Here is a 23,456-nt window from a genome sequence, read left to right as displayed (position 1 = left end):
GAGTGTCATCCTCAACGACATAATTTCCAGACTTTTTATAACTATGTCGAACAAAATGGCAATCTCAAAATTTTTATTGGATGTGTTTGGGAAAATGGTAGGTGTGAGAGGGGTGTTAGTTATCCTCCAATCGCTTTCGACTATTAAAAATGACACAACTCCTTCTAATTTCCAATCGAATGAACCCACTCTCAAGTTTCTATAGTGTTGCCATCTATAAAAAACCTTTGATGTTCCCGGGACGTAAATTACAACACTTGTCCTAGGGGGTCTGAGGGGGTTGTCATCTTCAAAGACATGGTGCCTCGGACTGTCGAATATGTCGAACAAATTGTCTATCTCAAAATTTTGTGTTGATGATTTGGGGGAAATGGTGGGCTTGAGAGGGGGGTTATTTTCCCTCAAATCACTTTCGACTATTAAAAAGGGCACTAGCCCTTTCAATTTCCAATCAAATGAGCCCTTTTTAAAGTTGCTACGACAAAGCTTTTAATAAAAACTTATATGCCCCCAGGGCATAACTTATGACCCTTACCCTGAGGGCTGTGGGGGGAGTGTCTTCCTCTTAGGTATAGTCTCCGGACCTTTCAACTACTTTGAACAATATGGCTATCTGAAAATTTTGATTGGGTGTGTTTGGATAAATGGTGGGCGTGGAAGGGGTGTTAGTTGACTTCCAATGACTTTCGAGCATTAAGAAGGGCACTAGCCATTTCAGTTTCGAATCAAATGAGCCCTTTTGGAAGTTTCTACGACAACGCTTTCTATTAAAAACCCTATATGCCTCCAGGGCGTAACTTACAACCTCTACCCTGTGGACTGTGGGTGGGGGTGGGGTGTCATCCTGAAAGACCTAATGTCCAGTACTTTCAACTACGTTTAACAAACTGGCAATCTCAAAATTTTGATTGTATGTGTTTTAGGAAAAGGTGGGCATAAGAGGGGTGTTAGTTGCACTCTAACCACTTTCGACTAGCAAAAAGAGCTATAGCCCTTTAAATTCCCAATCAAATGAGTCTTTTTTGAAGTTTCTACGACAACATTTTCTATAAAAACCATATATGCCACCAGGGCCTAACCTACAACCCGTGCTTTGAAGGTTGCCGGTGGTGTTCCTCATCAAAAGCACAACTTCTATCTGGAAATCAACTACGCTCAACAAGAAGGCTATCTCAAGACGTTGATTGGGTGTGTTTCAGAAAATGGTGGCCGTGGAAAAGGTGTTAGTTGCCTTCCAATCACTTTCGACTATTAAAAAGGGTACAAGCCACTCAATTTCCAATCGAACGAGCCATTTTCGAAGTTTCTGCGACAACTCCTTTGGTACGACGTGCCCTGGTTTAAGACCAAGAAAAAAAAATACATTGTGCCCACATCGTTCTTTACTTAGGCAGCGCTATTGCTCTGCCTATGATTTCATCACTAAAATTAATTACGAAACAAATTCTTGGAAATTACGAAAAAGTGCTTGATACCTGGACGTGCCTTTTTTTGTTTTCCAGCATAGCCGGTCACTGGAACATCGTAGGGGCGCTAAAATGGGTAACCATCTGAGGTTCTCGGAATTCGGGTTTTATCTCCCCCACCCCATAAAGGCGTGCATTAACTGGTGATTGGTTTTTATGTTACACAATATACTTCACTCGAAAGTTCCAAATAAAAGACGGTTGATTCACTACTCAAAACCTACTTACAGGTATGATAATCGCTACCGTCACAGTATGCTTTTAGAACATTATTTTCAGCAGAAATTTTTGTGACTTTCTTCCCATTACCTCTCAATGTTTCTTCAAGTTTTTTCTGGCTATTGTGTATTCCTACACTAGAGACTAAGTCCGACCGGAGAAAAAGTTATTTCAAACAATTCATGGTAACGAGCTTTAAGTATGGAGCGACCTGGCTCAATGTTAACCGAAACTCTAAAAAACGGAATTTTGATACCAATAGATACATCAAAAGAATGGCGTTTTTATGCTGATTTCAAAAATATAAGTTTTATCAAGTTGAGTCTTACCTATCAAAAGTCACGAGCCTGAGAATATTTGTCTTATTTTCGACAAAAGGGGAAAACACCCCCCAAATGTCATAGAATCTTAAGGAAAATCACACCATCAGATACAGCGCATCAGAGAACCCTATTGTAGAGGTTTCAAGCTCCTATCTGCCAAAATATGGGATTTTGAATTTTTGCCAGAAGAAAGATAATGACGTGTTTATTTGTTTTTTTTCTTCCCAGGGGCGATCGTATTAAACCAGTGGTCCTTGGTCCTAGAATAGTGCGAGAGGGCTCATTAGAACGGAAAGAAAAGTTCTAGTGGCCTTTTTAAGTTACCAAGAAATTGGAGGCCAGCTAGACACCCATCACGCTCATTTTTTGCTCAAAGTCACTCGATCGAAATTTTGATATAGTTTTTTTGTTCACCATAGTCGAAAAATCTAATAACTGTGTCTTTGAGGATGACGTAATCCCCCACAGTCCCCGGGGACGGGCTGCAGGTTCTGAACTTTGCCCATTGTATACATTAATTAAAAAAACTTTCCACAAAATAATTTTTTCAAAGAAAAGTAAAGAACTCCGTTAAACAAAAATGAGCAAAAATAAAATAAAATAAGCTACCAAGCGTGAAACTACCACAAATCAGCGTCGATAAATAAATCCAAAACGAATAGAAATTTCAATAAATAATCGAGTCAAACTCAAAACGAGCAGAAATTAACATAAGTTGGGCGCAAAACCCCTATGCCTTCCCAAGGTCAGAACAAAATTTGCACTTTACTGAAAAAATGTAAATGTTTTTACTTTTATAACTTTAATAAATCAAATAATATTAACATTTTGATTACTAAATATCAGTATATGTATACTAAACTGACACTGCATATTCATTTGTATTTTTTCAGTAAAGTGCAAATTTATTTCTGGCCCTGGGAAGGCATAGGGGTTTTGCCTTCCCAGGCCTTTCGATTTCCAATCGAATGAGTCCTTTTGGAAACGACAACACTTTCTATAAACATCTTATATGCCCCCAGGGCATAATTTACAACCCTTACCCTAAGGTCTGTTAGGGTTGTTGTAAGCCTCTAAGACTGGATTTCCCAAACTTTCAACGTTAAACAAAATGGCTGTCTCAAAATTTTGATTGGAGTTGTTTGGGGAAATGGTGGACGTGAGACGAGCGAAGTCGCTCTTCAATTACTTTCAACTATTAAAAGTGGCCCTAGCCCTTTCAATTTCCAATCAAACGAGCTCTTTTGAAGTTTCTACGACAACGCTTTCAATAAAAACCTAATATGCCCCCAGGGTATAACTTACAACCCTTGCCCCGAGTGCTGGGGGGGGGGGACTTTCTACTACGTTGAACAAGATGGCTGTCTGAAAATTTTGATTGGATATGTTTGGAGGAATGGTGGGCGTGAGAGGGGGGTTAGTTACCCTCCAATCACTTTTGACTATTAAAAAGGGCACCAGCCCTCTCAATTTGAAATTGAATGAGCCCCGTTTGAGGTTTTATGACAACTATATCAATAAAAACCTTATATTCCCTCAGGGCATAAATTACAACCTTGACCCTTGCAGTTCTGTGGCGTTTGTCATCCTTAAATACATATTTTCTAGTACTTTCAGCTACCTTGAACAAAATGGCTATGTCTGAACTTCTGAATGATTTTTTTTGGGGAAATGATGGGCGTGATAGGGGGGTTAATTACTCTCCACTCACTTTCGACTATTGAAAAGGGCAATTTCAATTTCCAATCAAATGAGCCCTTTTTGAAATTTCTATAACAACTTTCTACATAAACTATATATGCCCCCAGGGCATAACTTACAACCCTTGCACGGAGGGGTTATCATCATAAAAGACCTAATTTCAGGAAATTTCAACTACGTTGAACAAAATGGATATTTCAAAATTTTGATTGGATGTGTTTGGGGAAAATGGTGGGCGTGAGAGGGGCGTTAGTCGCTCTTCAATCACTTTCAACTATTAAAAACGGCACTAGCCCTTTCAATTTCTAATTGAATGAGCCCTTTTGAAATTTGTAGGCTTTCAATAAAAACCTTATATGCCCCCAGGGCATAACTCACAGCCCTTGTCCTAAGGGCTATGGGGGACTGTCCTCCTCAAAAACATAATTTCCATTTGGAAATCAACTACGCTGAACAAAATGGTTATCTCTAAATTTTGATTGGATGTGTTTCCGGAAATGGTGGGCGTGGAAGGGGTGTTAGTCGCCTGCCAATCACTTTCGACTATTAAAAAGGGCACAAGCCACTCCAATTTCCAATTGAATGAGCCCTTTTCGAAGTTTCTACGACAACTTCTTCGATACGAAGTGGTCTGCTCTAAAGAAAAAATTTAAGTAATACATTGTGCCAACATCGTTCTTATATACCCCCAGGGCATAACTTAAAACCCTGGCCCTGAGGGTTGTGGGGGAGTGTCCTCCTCTTTACTTAGTCCCCGTTTCTTGTCTCGTTCTCGAGTGTCCCCGTTCTTTACTTAGGCAGTGCGATCGTGCTGCCTATGATTTATTCAACAACTTTCTATATAAACCTTATATACCCCTAGGGCATAACTTACAACCCTTGCACTAAGGGCTCTGAGGGGGGTTATCGTCCTAAAAGACCTAATTTCCCTAACGTTCAACTACGTTGAACAAAATGAATATCTCAAAATTTTGATTAGATGTGTTTGGGAAAATGGCGGGCGTGAGAGGGGCGTTAGTCGCTATCCAATCACTTTCAACTATTAAAAAGGTACTAGCCCTTTCAATTAACAATTGAATAAGCCCTTTTGAAGTTTCTACGACAACGCTTTCAATAAAAACTTTATATGTCCTTAGAGCATAACTTACAACCCTTGCACTGAAGCCTCTGACGGGGTTGTCATCCTAAAAGACATGATTTCAAGAACTGTCAACTACGTTTAAAACAATGGATATCTCTCAATTTTGATGGCATATGTTTTGGGAAAGGATGGGTGGGAGGGGAGCGTTAGTTACTATCCAATCACTTTCAACTATTAACAAAGGCACTAGCCCTTTCAATTTCCAATTGAATGAGCCCTTTTGAAGTTTCTACGACTCCGCTTTCAATAAAAACCTTATATGCCCCCAGGGCATAACTTACAACCCTTGCCCTGAGGGCTGTGGAGGGAGGGGTTGTCAACCTTAAAGACCTAATTTCCAAAACTTTCAACTACGTTGAATAAAATGGCTATCTAAAAATTTTGATTGGATGTGTTCGGGGAAAAGGTGGGCTTGAGAGGTGGTTAGTTGCCCTCAAATAACTTTCGACTATTAAATAGGGTACTAGCCCTTTCGATTTCAAATCGAATGAACCCTTTTTCAAGTTTCTACGACAAAGATTTCAAAAAAACCTTATATGCCCCCAGGGCATAACTTATAACCCTTGGGGGGCAGTTGCCCTCCAATCACTTTCGACTATTAAAAAGGGCACTAGCCCTTTGAATTACCAACCGAATGAGCCTTTTTGAAGTTTCTACGACAACGCCTTCTATAAAAACCTTCTTGTCCTGGGGGGGGGGGGCTAGTTGCCCTCCAATCACTTTCGACTATTAAAAAGGGCACCAGCCCTTTGAATTTCCAATCAAATGAGCTTTTTTTTTAAGTTTCTACGACAACACCTTCTATAAAAACCTTATATGCCCCCAGGACATAACTTAAAACCCTTGCCCTGAGGGCTGTGGGGGAGTGTCATAGACATATTTCTCAAAGACATATTTTCTATCTGGAAATCAACTACGCTGAACAAAATGGCTATCTCAAAATTTTTATTGGATGTGTTTGGGGGAAAGATGGGCATGGGGGGGGGGGCTATTTGCCCTCCAATCACTTTCGACTATAAAAAAGGGCACAAGCCCTTTTAAATTTCAATCGAATGAGCCTTTTTTGAAGTTTCTACGACAACGCCTTCTATTAAAACCTTATATGTCCTCAGGGTATAACTTAAAACCCTTTTCCTAAGGAGTATGGGGGAGTATCATCCTCAAAAACACGTTTTTTATCTTGAAATCATCTACGCTGAACTAAATGGATATCTCAGAATTTTTATTGTATGTGTTTGGGGGAATTATGGGCGTGGGGGGCAATTGCCCTCCAATCACTTTCGACTATTAAAAAGGGCACTAGCCCTTTGAATTTCCAATCGAATGATTTTGTTTTGAAGTTTCTACGACTGCGCCTTCTATAAAAAGCTTATATGCCCCCAGGGCATAACCTAAAACCCTTGCCCTGAGGGTTGTGGGGGAGTGTACTCTTCAAAAACGTATTTTCTATCTAGAAATCAACTATGCTGAACAAAATGGCTATCTCAAACTTCTGATTGAATGTTTTTGGGGGAATGATGGGCGGGGAGGGGGGCTAGTTGCCCTCCAATTACTTTCGACTATTAGAAAGGGCACTAGAACTCTCGATTTCCAATCGAATGAGCCCCTTTCGAAGTTTCTACGACGACCCATTCCATATGAAGTGCACTGCTCTAAAGGAAAAATAATAAATGATACATGGTGCCAACATAGTTCTTATATGCCTTCAGGGCATAACTTAAAACCCTTGCCCCGAGGGTTGTGGGGGAGTTTCCTCCTCAAAAATATATTTTCTATCTAGAAATCAACTATGCTGAATAAAATGGCTATCTCAAAATTTTGATTGGATGCGTTTCGAATGATGGGCGTGGGGGGGGGCCAGTTGCCCTCCAATTACTTTCGACTATTAAAAAGGACACTAGAACTTTCGATTTCCAATTGAATGAGCCCCTTTCGAAGTTTCTACAACGACCCACTCTATATGAAGTGCACTGCTCTAAAGGAAAAACAATAAATAATACATTGTGCCAACATAGTTCTTATATACCTTCAGGTCCTAACTTAAAACCCTTACCCCGAGGGTTGTCGGGGAGTATCCTCCTCAAAAACATATTTTTTGTCTGGAAATCAACAACGCTGAACAAAATGGCTATCTCAACTTTTTTATTGGATGTGTTTGGGGGAATGATGGGGGGGGGGGGCTAGTTGCCCTCCAATCACTTTTGACTATTAAAAAGGGCACTAGCTACTCCAATTTCCAGTTGAATGAGCCCTTTTTCGAAGTTTTTACGAGAACTCTTCGATATGAAGTGCCCGGGTATGGAGAAAAAAAACCCACACACATTGTGCCCACATCGTTCTTTACTTAGGCAGCGCTAGCGTGCTGCCTATGACATAGGCCTAGTATTGGTTTTTGGGAAATGTACAGACGTTTTCAGGGGGGATTTTTTTGGTTCGGGAGGGGTCGGGGGAAGAAGGTTACGTGGGAGGATCTTTCCATTGAGGAATTTTTTATGGCGAAAGGGAATTTTCCATGAAAGGGAGGCGCCGGATTTCTCAGCATTATTTAAAAGACGATCAGAAATTAAATATAAAAAAATGGTTTTTTCAACTGTAAGTAAGGAGAATTCCGGTTTGAATGTCTTCTATTCAAAATTAAAATCAAATGAAACGGTGTTTATTCGTTTGGTGTGAAATTAAGAGCTTGTTTAAACCGTAAAAGTTTCACTTTCCCCCATTTATAATTTTTTTTCTCGTTTTAATAAAGTTTTCAATAGTTTAATTTGGCATTCTTTTAGAATGTAAGTTTTTGCGTATTTTAATAATCTTGCTAGGTAGTAAGATTGTCGATTTTGAGAAACAACAGTTCGAGTGTTATCAAATCATTTCAACTGTAGATAGAAATCAAATTCCCATAGTCAGAAAACAAAAATTCTACAAAATTCAGATATTTGTAAAATTACTTTTGTGGAATTCAGGGGTGGACCTAGGATTTTTTTTAGGGGGAGGGGGCAAAATATGTTGATCCGATAAACTTGCGTTAGGAGCAAGTTTAATTAACGCAAATTTGCGTTAATTAAGTATATTATACTACTTTAGACTACGTTAGGGGGGCGCGCGCCCCTCGCCCCTCCCCTGGATCCGCCACTCGTGGGATTACTCTTTAAATTATATATCTATTTAGATTTCATTACGAAACCTCCCGAAGATGTTTAATCAGAACCAATTTATTCTAGCCTGTGTATGGATATGAAAAAGAGAAGAAAAAAAGAAACGAGAGATGAAATTTTCCTCGCATCTTCTTACTCTACCATAAGAAGCTTTCCGTATTCCAAGTTTTTTCCGGCATTTTGTGCCTCCAAAAGCAAGCCATTTTACTTTACACAAGCAGCTATTAGTAAATTATTAGTAAGTTAAGCTATTAGTAAGGCCTTTTCGATTGACAATTCGGATTCTCAAATTGAGAATCTGTTCTTCAAATTCGATTTATATCCACAATCTGGTCGTGAATTTTGATTTTGATTTACGATCTGACAATCTGATTCTCGTTTCGGCTGTAAAATACACAGCACTTTTGCAATTAAGGGTTAATGATTTTGGATGTAAACAGCATGTAATCATTTTATACTGCTCTAGAATAGTGGTTCCCAGCCGACGTTGAGCATTGCCCCACTTAGGCTTTTCTAAAGTCCTGATGCCCCCCTCGTGATATTAAAATTTTGTTATCCAAAATTTTACGTGTATTCACCTGAAAGAAGCTTCAAAAGCCATTGGTATTTGGTACATCATCTTGGTAATTTTTTTTTCAAAATTAAAAAAATTGTTGTTCAAAATTTTACATGTATTCACCTGAAAGAAGATCCAAAAGCCATTGGTATTTGGTAGGCTACACCATCTTGGTATTTTTCAAAATTTAGAAATTTTTTGTTCAAAATTTTACATGTATTCACCTTAGAGAAGATTCAAAAGCCATTGTATTTGGTACATCATCTTGGTGTTTTTTTCAAAATATAGAAATTTTTGGTTCAAAATTTTACATGTATTCACCTGAGAGAAGATTCAAAAGCCATTGGTATTTGGTACATCATCTAGGTATTTTTTTTTTCAAAATTAAAAAATTGTTGTTCAAAATTTTACATGTATTCACCTGAAAGAAGATTCAAAAGCCATTGGTATTTGGTACACGATCTTGGTATTTTTTCAAAATTTAGAAATTTTGGGTTCAAAATTTTACATGTATTCACCTGAGAGAAGATTCAAAAGCCATTGGTATTTGGTACATCATCTTGGTATTATTTTTTTTCTAAATTAAAAAAAATTGTTGTTCAAAATTTTACATGTAGCCCTATTCACCTGAGAGAAGATTCAAAAGCCATTGGTATTTGGTACATCATCTTGGTATTTTTTTCAAAATTTGAAAAATTTTTGTTCAAAATTTTACATGTATTCATCTGAAAGAAGATTCAAAAGCCATTGGTATTTGGTACACGATTTTGGTATTTTTTCAAAATTTAGAAATTTTTGGTTCAAAATTTTACATTTATTCACCCGAGAGAAGATTCAAAAGCCATTGGTATTTGGTACACTATCTTGGTATTTTTTTTTTCAAAATTAAAAAAAAAATTCGAAATTTTGAATGTATTCACCTTAGAGAAGATTCAAAAGCCATTGGTATTTGGTACACCATCTTGGTATTTTTTTCAAAATTTAAAAATGTTTTGTTCAAAATTTTATATGTATTCACCTGAAAGAAGATTCAAAAGCCATTGGTATTTGGTACACCATCTTGGCATTTTTTTCAAAATTTAAAAATTTTGTTGTTGGAATTTTTATATGTATTCACCTGAGAGAAGATTCAAAAGCCATTGATATTTGGTACACCATCTTGGTATTTTTTTTTTCAAGATTAAAAAAAATTTTGTTCAAAATTTTACATGTATTCACCTGAAAGAAAATTTAAAAGCCATTGGTATTTGGTACACCATCTTGGTATTTTTTTCAAAATTAAAAAATTTTTTGTTCAAAATTTTAAATGTATTCACCTGAAAGAAGATTCAAAAGCCATTGGTATTTGGTATACCATCTTGGCATTTTTTTTCAAAATTTAAAAATTTTGTTGTTGTAATTTTTATATGTATTCACCTGAGAGAAGATTCAAAAGCCATTGATATTTGGTACACCATCTTGGTATTTTTTTTTAAAAATTAAAAAAAAATTTTGTTCAAAATTTTACATGTATTCACCTAAAGAAGATTCAAAAGCCATTTGTATTTGGTACACCATCTTGGTATTTTTTTTTTAATTTAAAAGTTTTTTGTTGAAAATTTTACATGTATTCACCTGGAAGAAGATTCAAAAGCCTTTGGTATTTGGTACACCATCTTGGTATTTTTTTTTCAAAATTAAAAAATTTTTTGTTCAAAATTTTAAATGTATTCACCTGAAAGAAGATTCAAAAGCCATTGGTATTTGGTACACCATCTTGGCATTTTTTTTCAAAATTTAAAAATTTTGTTGTTGGAATTTTTATATGTATTCACCTGAGAGAAGATTCAAAAGCCATTTATATTTGGTACACCATCTTGGTATTTTTTTTTCAAAATAAAAAAAAAAAAATTGTTCAAAATTTTACATGTATTCACCTAAAGAAGATTCAAAAGCCATTGCTATTTGGTACACCATCTTGGTATTTTTTTTTTAATTTAAAAGTTTTTTTTTGAAAATTTTACATGTATTCACCTGGAAGAAGATTCAAAAGCCTTTGGTATTTGGTACACCATCTTGGTATTTTTTTCAAAATTAAAAAATTTTTTGTTCAAAATTTTAAATGTATTCACCTGAGAGAAGATTCAAAAGCCATTGGCATTTGGTACACCATCTTGGTAATTTTTTTTAGGTCGTCCTCTCGGATGACCTAGTAGAGTTTATGATAATGAAAACATTGTCTGTTTAAAACACCTTTTATACAATGCATGAAGTTTTTTTTTTATTATTTTTTTTATTAAGGCTCTAAAGTATACTCAGCCAAAAGGTGCATGTCCTGCCCATGACCCACCAAAATATTACCATGCCTCACATGTGGGGTCTTCGCCCCACATTGGAAATCACGGCTGTAGAAGATGGAAGTTTTCTTGGTACTGTTGCACTTAATGGTACACACGAAAGAAGTCAAGATTGGTTAATGCTAATAAAAAAAAAGGATGATATATAATAGTTTAGAAACAAATTTGGGCTATATATTTGCACATTAGTGGGGTGGGGGGTAAATCATAGCATACATTAAATACGTAACCTAACCTAACCTAGGTACCTTCCCCCCTAAACCCCAAAAAACGACAGTTTAAATGTTATAATTCGGTGAGAAACCACGCTTTGCGATCAATTTAGATAGCATTTACCATCTTTACGGGTCTCCATGACTGCATTTCTTGGACAGTCTATAGCGCTGTGTACCAATTAGTGCAACAGTACCGTTTTCTTTTTTAAAGAAATCTTGCATGTAGGTTCTTTTCTTTTTCGAATTCTTTCTCAATATTTAATGTTATTTCCTTGATAGACCCCATAAATTCTGGTTCTTTTTTTTGTGCCGGGAGAGAAGTTACAAAAAAATTCAAAAAAATCTCCTGAATTATCTAATAAAATTGGGTCATAAATGTCTACCTTTTCAAGTGTTCAAATAATGTGCCAAAATACGATTTCTTTAGACTATTCGATTGCGGGGATTTTTTACAATTCGATCGTAAAATTTGCTTTTCTTTTCACAATTCCGCAATCCAAAGCGAGAATCTTGATTCGTCATCGAAAACACCGATAATCTTTGGAGACTTTTGGCGAAAATAGATTATGAACGTTTCTTAATAATATGTAAAAAGGTTTCGGAAGTCAAAAACCTAATTATTAAACAGTTACACGGAATGGAAGACGTTGTTAAATTCCTCCCGTTAAATCATAGGTTCTGTTTGAATTCTATGACGAAAATACCTAAAGGTATTTAATCAAAACCCGTTTATTTAAGCTAGAGTATGATTCATTGTATTTACTTTTTTTCTGTGATTATTCACCTGTTTCTGTCGAAACTAGATGCATGACTAATCAGTTGTTACAAACTGGCTTACTGTGGATAAAGGTGCAAATTATCAATTGAAATTTTGTGAGTTTTATGTTGCTACTGTAAGTAGGTATTTTAACTGTACCGTAGGCTGTTAGAAAATTTAAGGAAATCTTGGCCTAAACCTGCCCCAAAGTGTTATCCGGGGGGTAATGGCTAGAATAGTGATGACCTTTTTTTTTGCTTGATATAGTTGAAGGTTTACGTTAGAATTTGATACAGTATTGTTTTGTTTGATAGATTCGTACAAATGCAAAGTTTGTCAAACAGTTTGTGGAGTTTGTAAGCAAGAAGCGACTCAGCCCATTAGTAAAAAAACTTTAAAAACGGGAATTTTTATCACAATTATTACGTCAAAAGTATTGGCTTTTATTTCTGATTCAAAATATATAAAATTAATTAAGTTTCGTGTTAACCATTAAAAGCTATGCCTCTGAGGAAATTTGCCTGATATTCCAAAAAGGGAGGAAACACCCCTCAAACGTCAAGCCATCTTAATGTAAATAACAGCGTCGGATTCAGCGTATAAGAGAACTCGAAAGGTTTCAAGTTTCTATTTACTAAAATGTGGAATTTTGTATTTTTTGCCAGAAGAAAGAAAACGAATGTGTTTTTTATATCTTTTTTTCCCAGGGGTGACCGTATCGAACCATTGGCCTTAGAAGACTTGGAGATGGCTTATTTGAACGCAAATTCAAATATTTAGTACCCTTTTTAAGTGACCAAAAGGTTGGGGGGCAACTAGCCCCTCTCATATGCCGTTTTTTCCCAAAGACATCCGATCAAAATTATGAGATAGTCCCTGGGTTCAGCATAATTGAAAGGTCCAATGCCTCTGGGATTTACAAGACCCCCCGGAGACCCTGGGAAAAGGGCTGTAAGTTATGTAATTTGCCTATTGTTGACACATAGTGTTTGTTATTGGGAAATGTACGAACATTTGTCAAGGGAAATATTTTACGGGGGGATTTTACACGGGAGGGAGATTTCCTGGCGTGATTAGAAAATGGTCTGAAATTAAGATTAAAAGAAGTTTTTTTTTCTTTCAACTGAAAGTAAGGAGCAACATTAAAACTTAAAACGAAGAGAAGGCTTTGCCATCTTCATTGGAAATTCATTTTACATTTAGGCAAGATTAAAAAAGAAAATTTACAACTCAAGACTTTGAATGGACACTGTTTATTGAACTCTCTCTAAAGAATCTAGTGAATGAACAAGAAGTTAATTATATTGCTTTGTATAAATATGTTAGTTTTAATTTTAATACTTTGGCATTTCTACTGATGACGATCGCTGTAAATGTGATCGAAATATCAAGACTTTTGTACCTATTTTCACTGTCTAAATAAATGGACTTATCCATATTTGAACGTTTTTTTGTTCTTCATAGAAAGGCAGTGTGGTCTGGGAAAATTATATCCAGTTTAAGGTATTATGTCAAAAATCCCTTGCTCTATACGCTAAAGTTTCACTTTTTGTCCCAAATCTTTAAGAACGACTCCTGAAACACAAGGGACTTTGAATTTGAATGAAAAGTATTTTCAAATTACTTTAAGACTTTAGCGTAAAGAGCGAGGGCGGTGGAAGGGGCAGCCTCCCTCATATAAAAAATAATTTCAGTTCGTTTTAAGCTTTATTGTTGCTCTTTATTTTCAGTTGAAGAAACTTGTTTTTTTATTTAATTCTCTTTTTAGAGCCAGGGGAGTTGGCGGAGCTTGTGTTTACCCTCATTTGGTTTTATTTTTTTCTTCGTCGTTTTTTTCTTCTTCGGTTTTTATCTTCTTCTTTGTTTTTGTCTTCTTCTTCGTTTTCTTCTTCGTTTTTTGTCTTCTTCTTCGTTTTTTTTCTTGTTTTTTGTCTTGCGTTCTGCTATATCAGCTGCAAGAATAAGTAAGTTGAAATTAAACCTATACAGAGTTAGAGTGCACCCGTGCAAGGGTGGGAGGGGATCGATAGATTCATACAAAGTTAAGTAAAAATCCCATTGAATTAGACTACACCCAAGTTAAAGGACGTTGACTCCTCTCCTCCCGACCCCCTCTGCCCTGGGTACGAATATCACGTTTTTGAATGCAATTTATTCAAACGGTCATAGCATACATACTTTGTGCATTAAAAACCCTCAACTTTTAGGAGAAACAATAATTGGCCATGAATATGTGGCCATAATTGGCCATTATATGGCCAATAATTGGCCATGAATATAATGCATGAAAATGTAAGAGAAACATGAAATTTAAGATTATGTAAAAGATAAAATTTGTAATTTAAGACTAGATGACTCGTAGCGATGTTGATATAATAAATAATAATAACAATAATTAGTCCCTCCTGGGTTATTTCTGCCGCATTGGGCACCCATGATTGTTTCAAGAGAGTTTGTTCAAAGTCTGATCCCCTCCCCCGCCGGTCCTGCAGCCGCGGGGATTGATCCCTTGCCTCGTGTTGCCAAGCAGAGATCAATCTACCGAACTACCACAGGTCACTCTGACATAATACATTAAGCCATTTTCAAATTTACAAAAATAATATATAAATATACGAAACTATATTTATTTTTTTAAAATATATGAAAAATTACATTTCATGAACTTTTGGAACGAATTTCACCTAAATTTGTCCAAACAAGGTGTGCAGGCGAAGACCATGCTGTTCTATTTTACTTTTCGCTTCACTCTTTTAATACGGTCAATTTTAGTTTATTTTACTAGTGTTTATTTTTTAAACTTTTTAGTTTGTTTTTCAAAGCGTTAAATAAGTTTTTTTTTTAGATTTGATTCCGTCAAAGTCTTTATTGTATTTGTTTCTTGTTCTGTTGAGCTTTTCGGACTCTCGTGAGAAGGATTGAAATATTCATTGTCCTCCCTCCGATTATCCTCATCGTCTTTTGAAAATAATGTTTTTTTTTCAGGTTATGTAAAGACATTGCTTGAAAGTTAAACGCCTAAAGAACTCAGTCGCTCTCTGCAATGGTTGCTGATACTTCACCAGCTGAGGATCAGGATATAGTTAAGAATAACGAAAACGATGACACCGTTACTCATTTACCTCCGATATGCTCAGCATCAGTAAATGGCTCTAATACTATACCTCGCTCGCTGAAAAGTGCAGTGCCTCAGAGTTCTCGTAGAAGAAGTGGATTACAGCATCACCGATATAGCAAGTCTCTAAGTGGTGGTACTGCCGTAGCTTTACCTTTGTTAGATCAAAATTCTCCGACTAATGCAGCTAATCGGGTACCTTTGACTCAAATTTCTTTAGAGAAGAAGGCAAAGAAAATTAAATTTTACAGAAATGGGGATAAGTATTTTAAAGGTGTTGTTATTGCAGTCTCCCAAGAGAAGTATCGAACTCTTGATGTTCTCCTTAGTGAATTAAATCGGGCAATAGGTGACTCCATCCATTTAACTCAGGGTGTGAGGTATATATTTAGTGGAGAGGGGACTAGAATTACCAGTATTGATGAATTTGATGAAAGGCAGCTGTATGTATGCTCTTCAACTGAGATTTTTAAGAAAATAGATTACGAGAAGTGTGATGAACCCAGACAATTTAGGGTGAGATCTAGTCGTTCGCCTTCCATTGGACTGCCGTCATGTGCCTTAAGGAGAGAAGCCCCTTTAAATGCAAATTACTCTCATGTGAAAAGGAAAGTTGCCGAACTCTCACCTGATTCGGCCTCATCCAATGGTGTAGATATAGTTGTGAAAAACAGGGATTTCATTCAGCCCCGACTTATTACTATTATCAAGAATGGGAATAAACCAAGAAAATCTGTTAGGATGTTATTAAATAAGAAGACTGCGTATTCTTTTGAACAGGTATGTGCTTGTCCTTTTTATATTTTAACATAGTTAGGAGAGAAAAAAAATATTTATTGTGATTTTTTTTGGGCGTGATCGACACATTTAGTATTTTAAGGATCATATCTAAAATGGTCTTTTCACTATAATAATGGAACCTATTAGGTCTCAGAGTTACATCAATAAAATTAAAATATTCGTTCTTTGAAATTTTTATGGTGCCAGGCTCATCCTGGATTCCAGGCCTATGTGCCGATTATAGTTTACCCAGTTTAATCATCAGGTTTTATGAATTTGTTGGGCCTTTGCTCGAAAGGATCAAAAGATGTCTTTGATGGAGCAATCTGCTCAAGTCCCCTGCCCTGTCCCCTCCTCAACGCCTCGCTCTTTACGCTAAAGTTTTTATTGTTAAAAAAAATAAGAGTTGTGAGAAAGTCAAAGTTTAGCGTAAAGAGCGAGACGTTGAGGAGGGGACAGGGCCTTTCATATACGGAATAATTTCTGTCCGTTTAAAGTTTTAACGTCGTTCCTTAGTTTCAGTTAAACAAACTTGTTTTTTTATTTAATTTTTTAACGTTTTTGAATTAATGCAGGTTTTGATTTTGGCTCACCGTACACGAATAATTAAAACAAAATTTGCATATTAATTTTACTTTTATTTGGTTAAATGGCTTTCTCGAAACTTGTTCAATTTTATTGACGAACGTTTTTATTAGTAATAAATATGCGTAACTTACGAATTAACTTACGTAATGAACTTCTATATTCATGTATTTTTAATACGTAAATTAGGGGGCTCGCCCCCTAGTCAATACCTCGCTCTTTAAGCTAAAGTTCGAATTTTGTTCCAATTCTTTAAAAATGACCTCTTAATCACAAAGGCCGCTATTTAGAATAAATAGCTCTTATGAAAGTACTAAAAAATCTTTGGCTTAAAGAGCAAGGTATTGACTAGGGAATGAACCCAATCATACACGTAATATTTTCTGTTCGTTTTAAGATTTGATGTTACTCCTTATTTTCAGTTGGAAAACTTGTTTTTTTTTAATATTTAATTTCTGATCTTTTTTTTAAAGAATGCTGGGAAATCCGGCGCCCCCTTCATGCAATGCCCCTTCCCCCTTGAAAACTTCCTTCATGGAAAGATCTCCCCACATAACTCCCGACCCACCCACCCCCCTACTACCAGAAAAAATCCCCCCTGAAAACGTCTGTATACTTCCTAATAACCAATAGGCCTACTATATGTTAACATTGGGGAAAGTTCATAGCTTTCAGCCCTCCCCCCGGGGACTTCAGGGGATTAAGTCATCCTAAAGGACATAGTTGTCATATTTTCAACCATGCTGAACAAAATGGCTATCTCAAAATTTTGATCAGGTGACTTTGGGAAAAAAATGAGCATAGGAGGGGGCCTAGTTGCCCTCCATTTTTTTTGGTCACTTAAAAAGGGCGCTAGAACTTTTAATTTCCGTTCCAGTGTGTCCTCTCGCGATATTCTAGGACCACTGGGTCGATACGATAACCCCTGAAAAAAAAAAAAAAAAAAAAAAAAAAGCATCCGTTTTTCCGTTCTGGCAAAAAATACAAAATTCCACATTTTTGCAGATAGGAGCTTGAAACTTCTACAGTAGGGTTTTCTGATACGCTGAATATGATGGTGTGATTTTCATTAAGGTTCTATAACTTTTAGGGGATGTTTCCGCGTTTTTTGGAAAATCAGGCAAAGATTCTCTCGTAACTTTTGATCGGTAGGACTAAACTTGAAAAAAGTTATATATTTGAAATCAGCATTGAAATCTGATTCTTTTGATGTATCTATTGGTATCAAAAACCCGTTTTCTAGAGTTTCGGTTACCATTGAGCCGGGTCGCTCCTTACACTTCGTTACCACGAACTGTTTGATTTTTTAAATGTTGCATCTTAGATTTTAGTTTTTGGTAATATTTGAAATGTAACAGGATGGTCCTTTAGCCTTTACTGATAGACCTATTCTAGATCCTCTGGAGTTGGGCCAAGTGAGTTTTGGGAGCCATAGCATAAAGGAATAGCTATGTTCAGCAACATGGCTTATGCAGTACCTACAGCCTGAGCTGAATGAAGAAGGGCTTTGGAGCAAAGAATTCTTCCTAGATATTCAGCGCTGGAGCTCCAAGGAGCACTGGTTAGTGCTGTACTGTCTTGATAGATTTTATTTTTACGTGGAAAGACGGCGTGGAACCTTCGATTTGGAAATAAGAAACTCCTTTGTTTTTACTACTACAAGACCAATTTTTGACCTCCATGAGATCCGCTTGAAGTAGTGGGGAAACCTGATTATTGTCCTTGCTACACGGGTTTTGTGTCATCGGGAAAGTACTGTGGAGATTTCGCTAAGCCGCCTGGTGTTCGATAAATATAAGCAAGGAAAGGAGTTGGGGTTCAGGATAGTACTAGCTAGAATCCCATGATGAACTAGATGGCCACGAGACATAACATCGTGAGACAACCTTGATAGAGCAATTCTTCCATATGATTTAAAAGGCTCCTGTGCCTTATTATAGAAAGCCTTTTATTTTTGAAGGCCCTGTGTCGTTTTTCCTCGGTTAGAAGCTCGATTTAATCCTGGTGTTGGGTCATAAGGCAATCTAATGTAAACCGCTTCTGTAGGAACTCATTCTGTTGGTCAGTTTGTAACTTTTTGAGTTCCAGGTACTCTAAAGGTTTGTTTTTGGAAAATCTACCCTAGAATTTCGCAATGCAGGGGAGAAGGCTTAGACGAAGTTCATTTGAGGACAGGAGTAATGTGGGTGGTTTTCCATGCCTGAAGAAAGTATCTCAAGCAAAAGCACAGTAGAAAGAAGGATAATAAAGGTCCATCGGGCTGCTTAATGCAGTACCGTTTTAGGACAATGTTTGGGTTTTATCTATGCCAGTGATTTGGTCACCTCAAGGCTCTAGAGAATGCAAAGGATTTTGGATTTGGTGTAATTTACTCTGTCAGGAATGGGTGTGAAAGGGGAAGTCTGGGACTTCTTTGCCCCTGTTGGTAATGATTTAAAGTTGAAGAAAGGTGTTACCAATGGCATCATCCTTTATCCGAGGTTTTTGCACATTCCTCTCTCAAATTTTATAGAGGGAATCGTAAAGGCCTTTGAAGATGGCAACGCCCTCCTTCACGAAGAATTTGTCTACTTTTGGTATATATCAAGTCTAGGTGTCTTGATAAGGATGCTAGAAAGGACAGTGCAAAAAGTACTAATTGCAGTGGTATGCCAATGATTTTGTAGGGGATATGAATTTACCTGATCTCTATCCACTTGTTTAGACCTAAGGTGAAAACCATCTTGAAATATTATCTCCCTTAAGATGAGTCTTTGATATTTAGATCAAAATTAAATAAAAAAAACAAGTTTTTTTTAACTGAAAGTAAGGAACGACGTTAAAACTTAAAACGAACAGAAATTATTCCGTATATGAAGGGGGCTGTCCCCTCCTCAACGCCTCGCTCTTTACGCTAAAGTTTTTTTATTGTTTAAAAAAATAGAGTTGTGAGAAAGTCAAACTTTAGCGTAAAGAGCGAGGCGTTGAGGAGGGGACAGCCCCTTCATGTACGGAATAATTTCTGGTCTTTTTAAGTTTTAAAGTTGCTCCTTATTTTCAGTTAAAAAAACTTGTTTTTTTTATTTAATTTTTGAACGTTTTTGAATTAATGCAGGTTTTTATTTTGGCTCACCGAGCATGAACAATAAAAAAAAAATTTGTATATTATATTTGGTTAAATGGCTTTCTCGAAACTTGTTTAATTTTATTTACAAACGTTTTTATTAGTAATAAATATGCGTAACTTAGAATTAACTTACGTAACGAACTTCTATATTCATAAATTTTTAACACGTATATTAGGGGGTTCGCCCCCTAGTCAATACCCTGTTCTTTAAACTATAGTTCGAATTTTTTTTCCAGTTCTTTAAAAATGACCTCTTAATCACAATCAGTTGATCAGTTGAAAAACTTGTTTTTTTTTATTTAATTCCTGATCTTTTTCTTTAATAATGCTGGGAAATCCGGCGCCCCCTTCATAGCAATGTCCCTTCCCCCGTGAACACTTCCTTCATGGAAAGATCCTTCCATATCGCCCCCGACCCTCGCCGTCCCCCCCCTCCCCGAAACAAACACCTCTGAAAAATTCGGTATACTTACAAAAAACCAAAACTAGCAGTTAACAATGAGTAAAGTTCATAACTTTCAGCCCTCCCCCTGGGGACTTTGGGGGATCAAGTCATCCTAAAAGACATTTTTATCATATTTTCGACCATGCTGAACAAAATGGCCATCTCAAAATTTTGATCGGGTGACTTTGGGAAAAAAATGAGCGTGGGAGGGGGCCTAGTTGCCCTCCATTTTTTTTGGTCACTTAAAAAGGGCACTAGAACTTTTAATTTCCATTCCAATGAGCCCTCCCACGATATTCTAAGACAACTGGGTCGATACGATCACCCCTGGGGAAAAAAAAACAAAAAAAAAACAAAACAAACAAACAAATAAACACGTACCCGTGATCATTCTTCTTGCAAAAAATGCACAAGTCAACACTTTTGTAGATAGGTCCTTGAAACCTCTACAGTAGGGTTCTTATGACACACTGAATAAAATTGTCTAATTTTTATTCAGGTTCTATAGTTTTCACGCGGTATTTTTCCCTTTTTTGGAAAATCAGCCAAATTTTGTCAGGCACGTAACTTTTGATGGGTAACATTAATGAAACTTTTATATTTGAAATCAGAATTAAAATCTGATTCTTTTGATGTATCTATTGGTATCAAAATCCTGTTTTTTAAAGTTTCGGTTACCATTGAGCCGGGTCGCTCCTTACTTACAGTTCGTTACCACGAACTGTTTGATACTTGGCTGGTAAATATTAAAATGAAATATCCCTCTTTGAATGCTATTAACACTATTCTGGCAATGTTACGCTTTGTCTATGAATTAAAATGGGAAGTAACACTGAGACAAAAAATTGATTTGACTATAATTTGATTTTCCATTGGAATGTTGATTACTACCTGATCCGCCCTCAAGAAAAAGAAGATCAATGGTTTACTTGGATGTGACAGTGCGTAACAAAGCAGGTGTTTGTTCCGCCATTTTGTGAAACGTCGCTTGCTTTAGGAGTGTTTTTTTTCCACTTGACTGTAAAGTTGCTTTGTTCTAATCTCATAGGTTTATTTCTTTGTAACTATATTTTGTATTTTATGGCGCGTAGTATTTGAACAGTTCAACAAATACAATTGTGTTCTTTTCATTACCTTCTCAAAAATATTGTCTTTGTCTGGTTGTTATTGAAGTCGATCATTGTTACACGTACTAACAGCGACACTTTATGAGACGGTTTTGGGGATTAGATAACTTCCAGTGGAGGTTGCACAACCTAGAAAACTGCATTCTAGTTTCGAATAGGTTATTTTAAATGTTGCTGTTTTTTTTCCAATATGATCGGGCGTTAAAAAAAGAGGCCAGTTTTTTAGGACTAAAAGGCTGGGCACACGTAGCTGATTTTGGGAAATGATTTCCAAATCAGCGCCGATTTTAAAAGAAATCAACTTCGATTTGAGCTTGAAAAATTTTCTAGTTTTCGGCGCCGATTTACAATATCAGCGCTTATTTTCATCATGATCATCACAAAAAAATAGGGATACAAATAAATAGTCTGCCAGAGGTATCTGTGGTGAAAGACCCCACTACTGAGCTGAGAACTAAACTGAGAACTAAGCTGAGATCAATCAAGCAACTAAACTCCAGTAAACTATTTGTGTCCATGATTTTTTGTTTTGAAAATTTTGCGCAATAAATTTTTCTTTCAACAAATTTTTCGTACCGCTGTCGTTTGTCCACTGATGCTGAAATCGGTTCCCGAAATCAGCTACGTGTGCCTAGCCCTTAAGATCTTACATCTAAGATCTTACATCTAAGATCTTACATCATTCTGCAAAGATTATCGTTTTTTAACTCATCTTTGTTCTAAGATCTTACAGCTCACTGATGTTAGCAAAAGTGTGAAGACCGCCACTGTTCTGCCATATAGAACAATGATGAGAGGACTTTGATGATCTACTCATCATTGTTCTCAGACCGCTGATCAGAGCAGAATGAGGAAAGACGTTTGCACAAAAACGACCAAAGATGTAAGATCTTTGTTCATTGATTTCACTTTTAAGCGTTTTCTGACAAAAGATGTAAGATCTTAGCACATTGATGAGTGATAAAACGCCCCTAAGAAATTAATAAAAAAAAACCGCTAAATGTGGAATTTATGATCACTATAAGAACGCTTATATCATCGTAAGCTTCAAAATACAAGGCTCCTTTTGAACTCTGCACCTTAATATATTTTAGATCCTGTTTATAACTCATTTTGGATATGTGTTTATTTCTATTTTTCCATTGACAGGAAAATAAGTAGACAGACAAACCAGAAAAAGCGTGGCCATTTTTTCATATTATTCCCTCTAAGATTTATGTATTTTGCCTCTTGAGACTTCGAGAGAACAAATCAAAACAATACATTAAGCTATTGTGCTAGGGAAAAAGAACCTGTCCCTTGACCTGCTTTTACTTCAACAAGCTTTCCATTTATGTTCACCTCGGACCATGCCTCACTAAATCAAATCATGATTACGCTATGCGTGTTTTGCCGGGTGGGAATTTTGTTTGTTTGTTCAAGACTAAGAAAGCACCACATCCCCTCTTCAACATTCGCGTTTTTTTTATTTACGTAATCAGTGCAATGCTTTTGTGCCAACCTGCCAGAGTTTCTATAAAATTATTCATCTGTTCTGAAGAAAGTAACTCTTGGAAAACCTTTTCAGACACAAAACATAAATCACTGTCCCGGAGTTGTCAAGTGACAGCATGAATCTGTTCACTAGCTTTAAGTTCTTCAAAGCATGTTGCACTTGTAATCGAGTTACGTGAAATGAATTACATTTGAATATGAATAACGTTAAACAAGATTTTGGTTGGAAAATATCAATACAATCTAAACAAGGGGGGGGATCTAGAAAAATATGAACTATACTTTTTGTTTTAGAGAGTGAGCGATCATTAATACGTAAGATGTTTTTTCAGAGGGAAGGGGTTGTAAAAAAAAATTCAAGAAAAAAAGAATTCAAGCAAAATGCAAATTAAGTTGAAACGAATCATAACATTTCAAGGAAATTGCGGTTTTTTTTTTCAAAACTGAGCAATGTTCTCCATATAATATATAGTGAACACATGAAATCTTGATATATATCAAATCAAGTGTGGATGTCGTAGAGAAAGATTGAAGGGAAATGGGAACTTCCTGGGAGAGTGTAAAGAGGGAGGTTTTGAATAGATTAGGATGGACGAGGAGCGTGGATAGCTGTGTTGGCCTCAGGCAGCTTGGTGCTGTGATAAATCGTTTGTAGTAGTAGTAGTAGTAGTAGTAGTAGTAGTGTGTATGTGTACAATTTTCCCTTGCTCTTAAGGAAAACCTAAACTAATCAAGCTAGGAAGGTGAAAACTTACGTAGAATTGTTCTAGAGCCATGAAAATGTTAATATGCCTAATAGTCTGGAAAATATAAACTAGAAGAAAAAACCCTGCAAATTTGACTTATTGATAATAAGAGTGTACGTGCCATCTGCTCGAGTCGCCGACGCTAGACAGCGAACAGCGTCATTAGTAGTATGCTTCGTCTGGATTTGCGTACGC

The 23,456-nt window shown here is 36.4% G+C and overlaps 1 protein-coding gene across 6 annotated transcripts in view; it reads left to right on the top strand.

The window, feature by feature from the left end:
- Window positions 1-23,456, top strand: part of LOC148948206 (serine/threonine-protein kinase DCLK1) — a 177,750-nt gene that overhangs the window by 41,778 nt on the left and 112,516 nt on the right. For 5 of the 6 annotated variants that reach the window (XR_016142213.1, XM_089094203.1, XM_089094199.1 and 2 more), the window contains exon 2: window positions 14,849-15,758. Coding sequence is in view for 5 of the 6 variants with exons in the window: in XM_089094203.1 (XP_088950329.1) it covers window positions 14,907-15,758 (852 nt within the window). In the remaining variant the exon portion in view is untranslated. Of the gene's footprint in view, window positions 1-11,979; window positions 12,000-14,848; window positions 15,759-23,456 lie in introns of those variants that run through there. The other variant, XM_089094201.1, reaches the window with a different exon arrangement.

The sequence above is a fragment of the Artemia sp. Qi Xiang Cuo genome, chromosome 9 (genome assembly GCF_049724085.1).
Source record: "Artemia sp. Qi Xiang Cuo chromosome 9, ASM4972408v1, whole genome shotgun sequence".
In the NCBI taxonomy this organism is placed as follows: domain Eukaryota; kingdom Metazoa; phylum Arthropoda; class Branchiopoda; order Anostraca; family Artemiidae; genus Artemia; species Artemia sp. Qi Xiang Cuo.
This window is presented reverse-complemented; position numbering and strand designations above follow the sequence as displayed.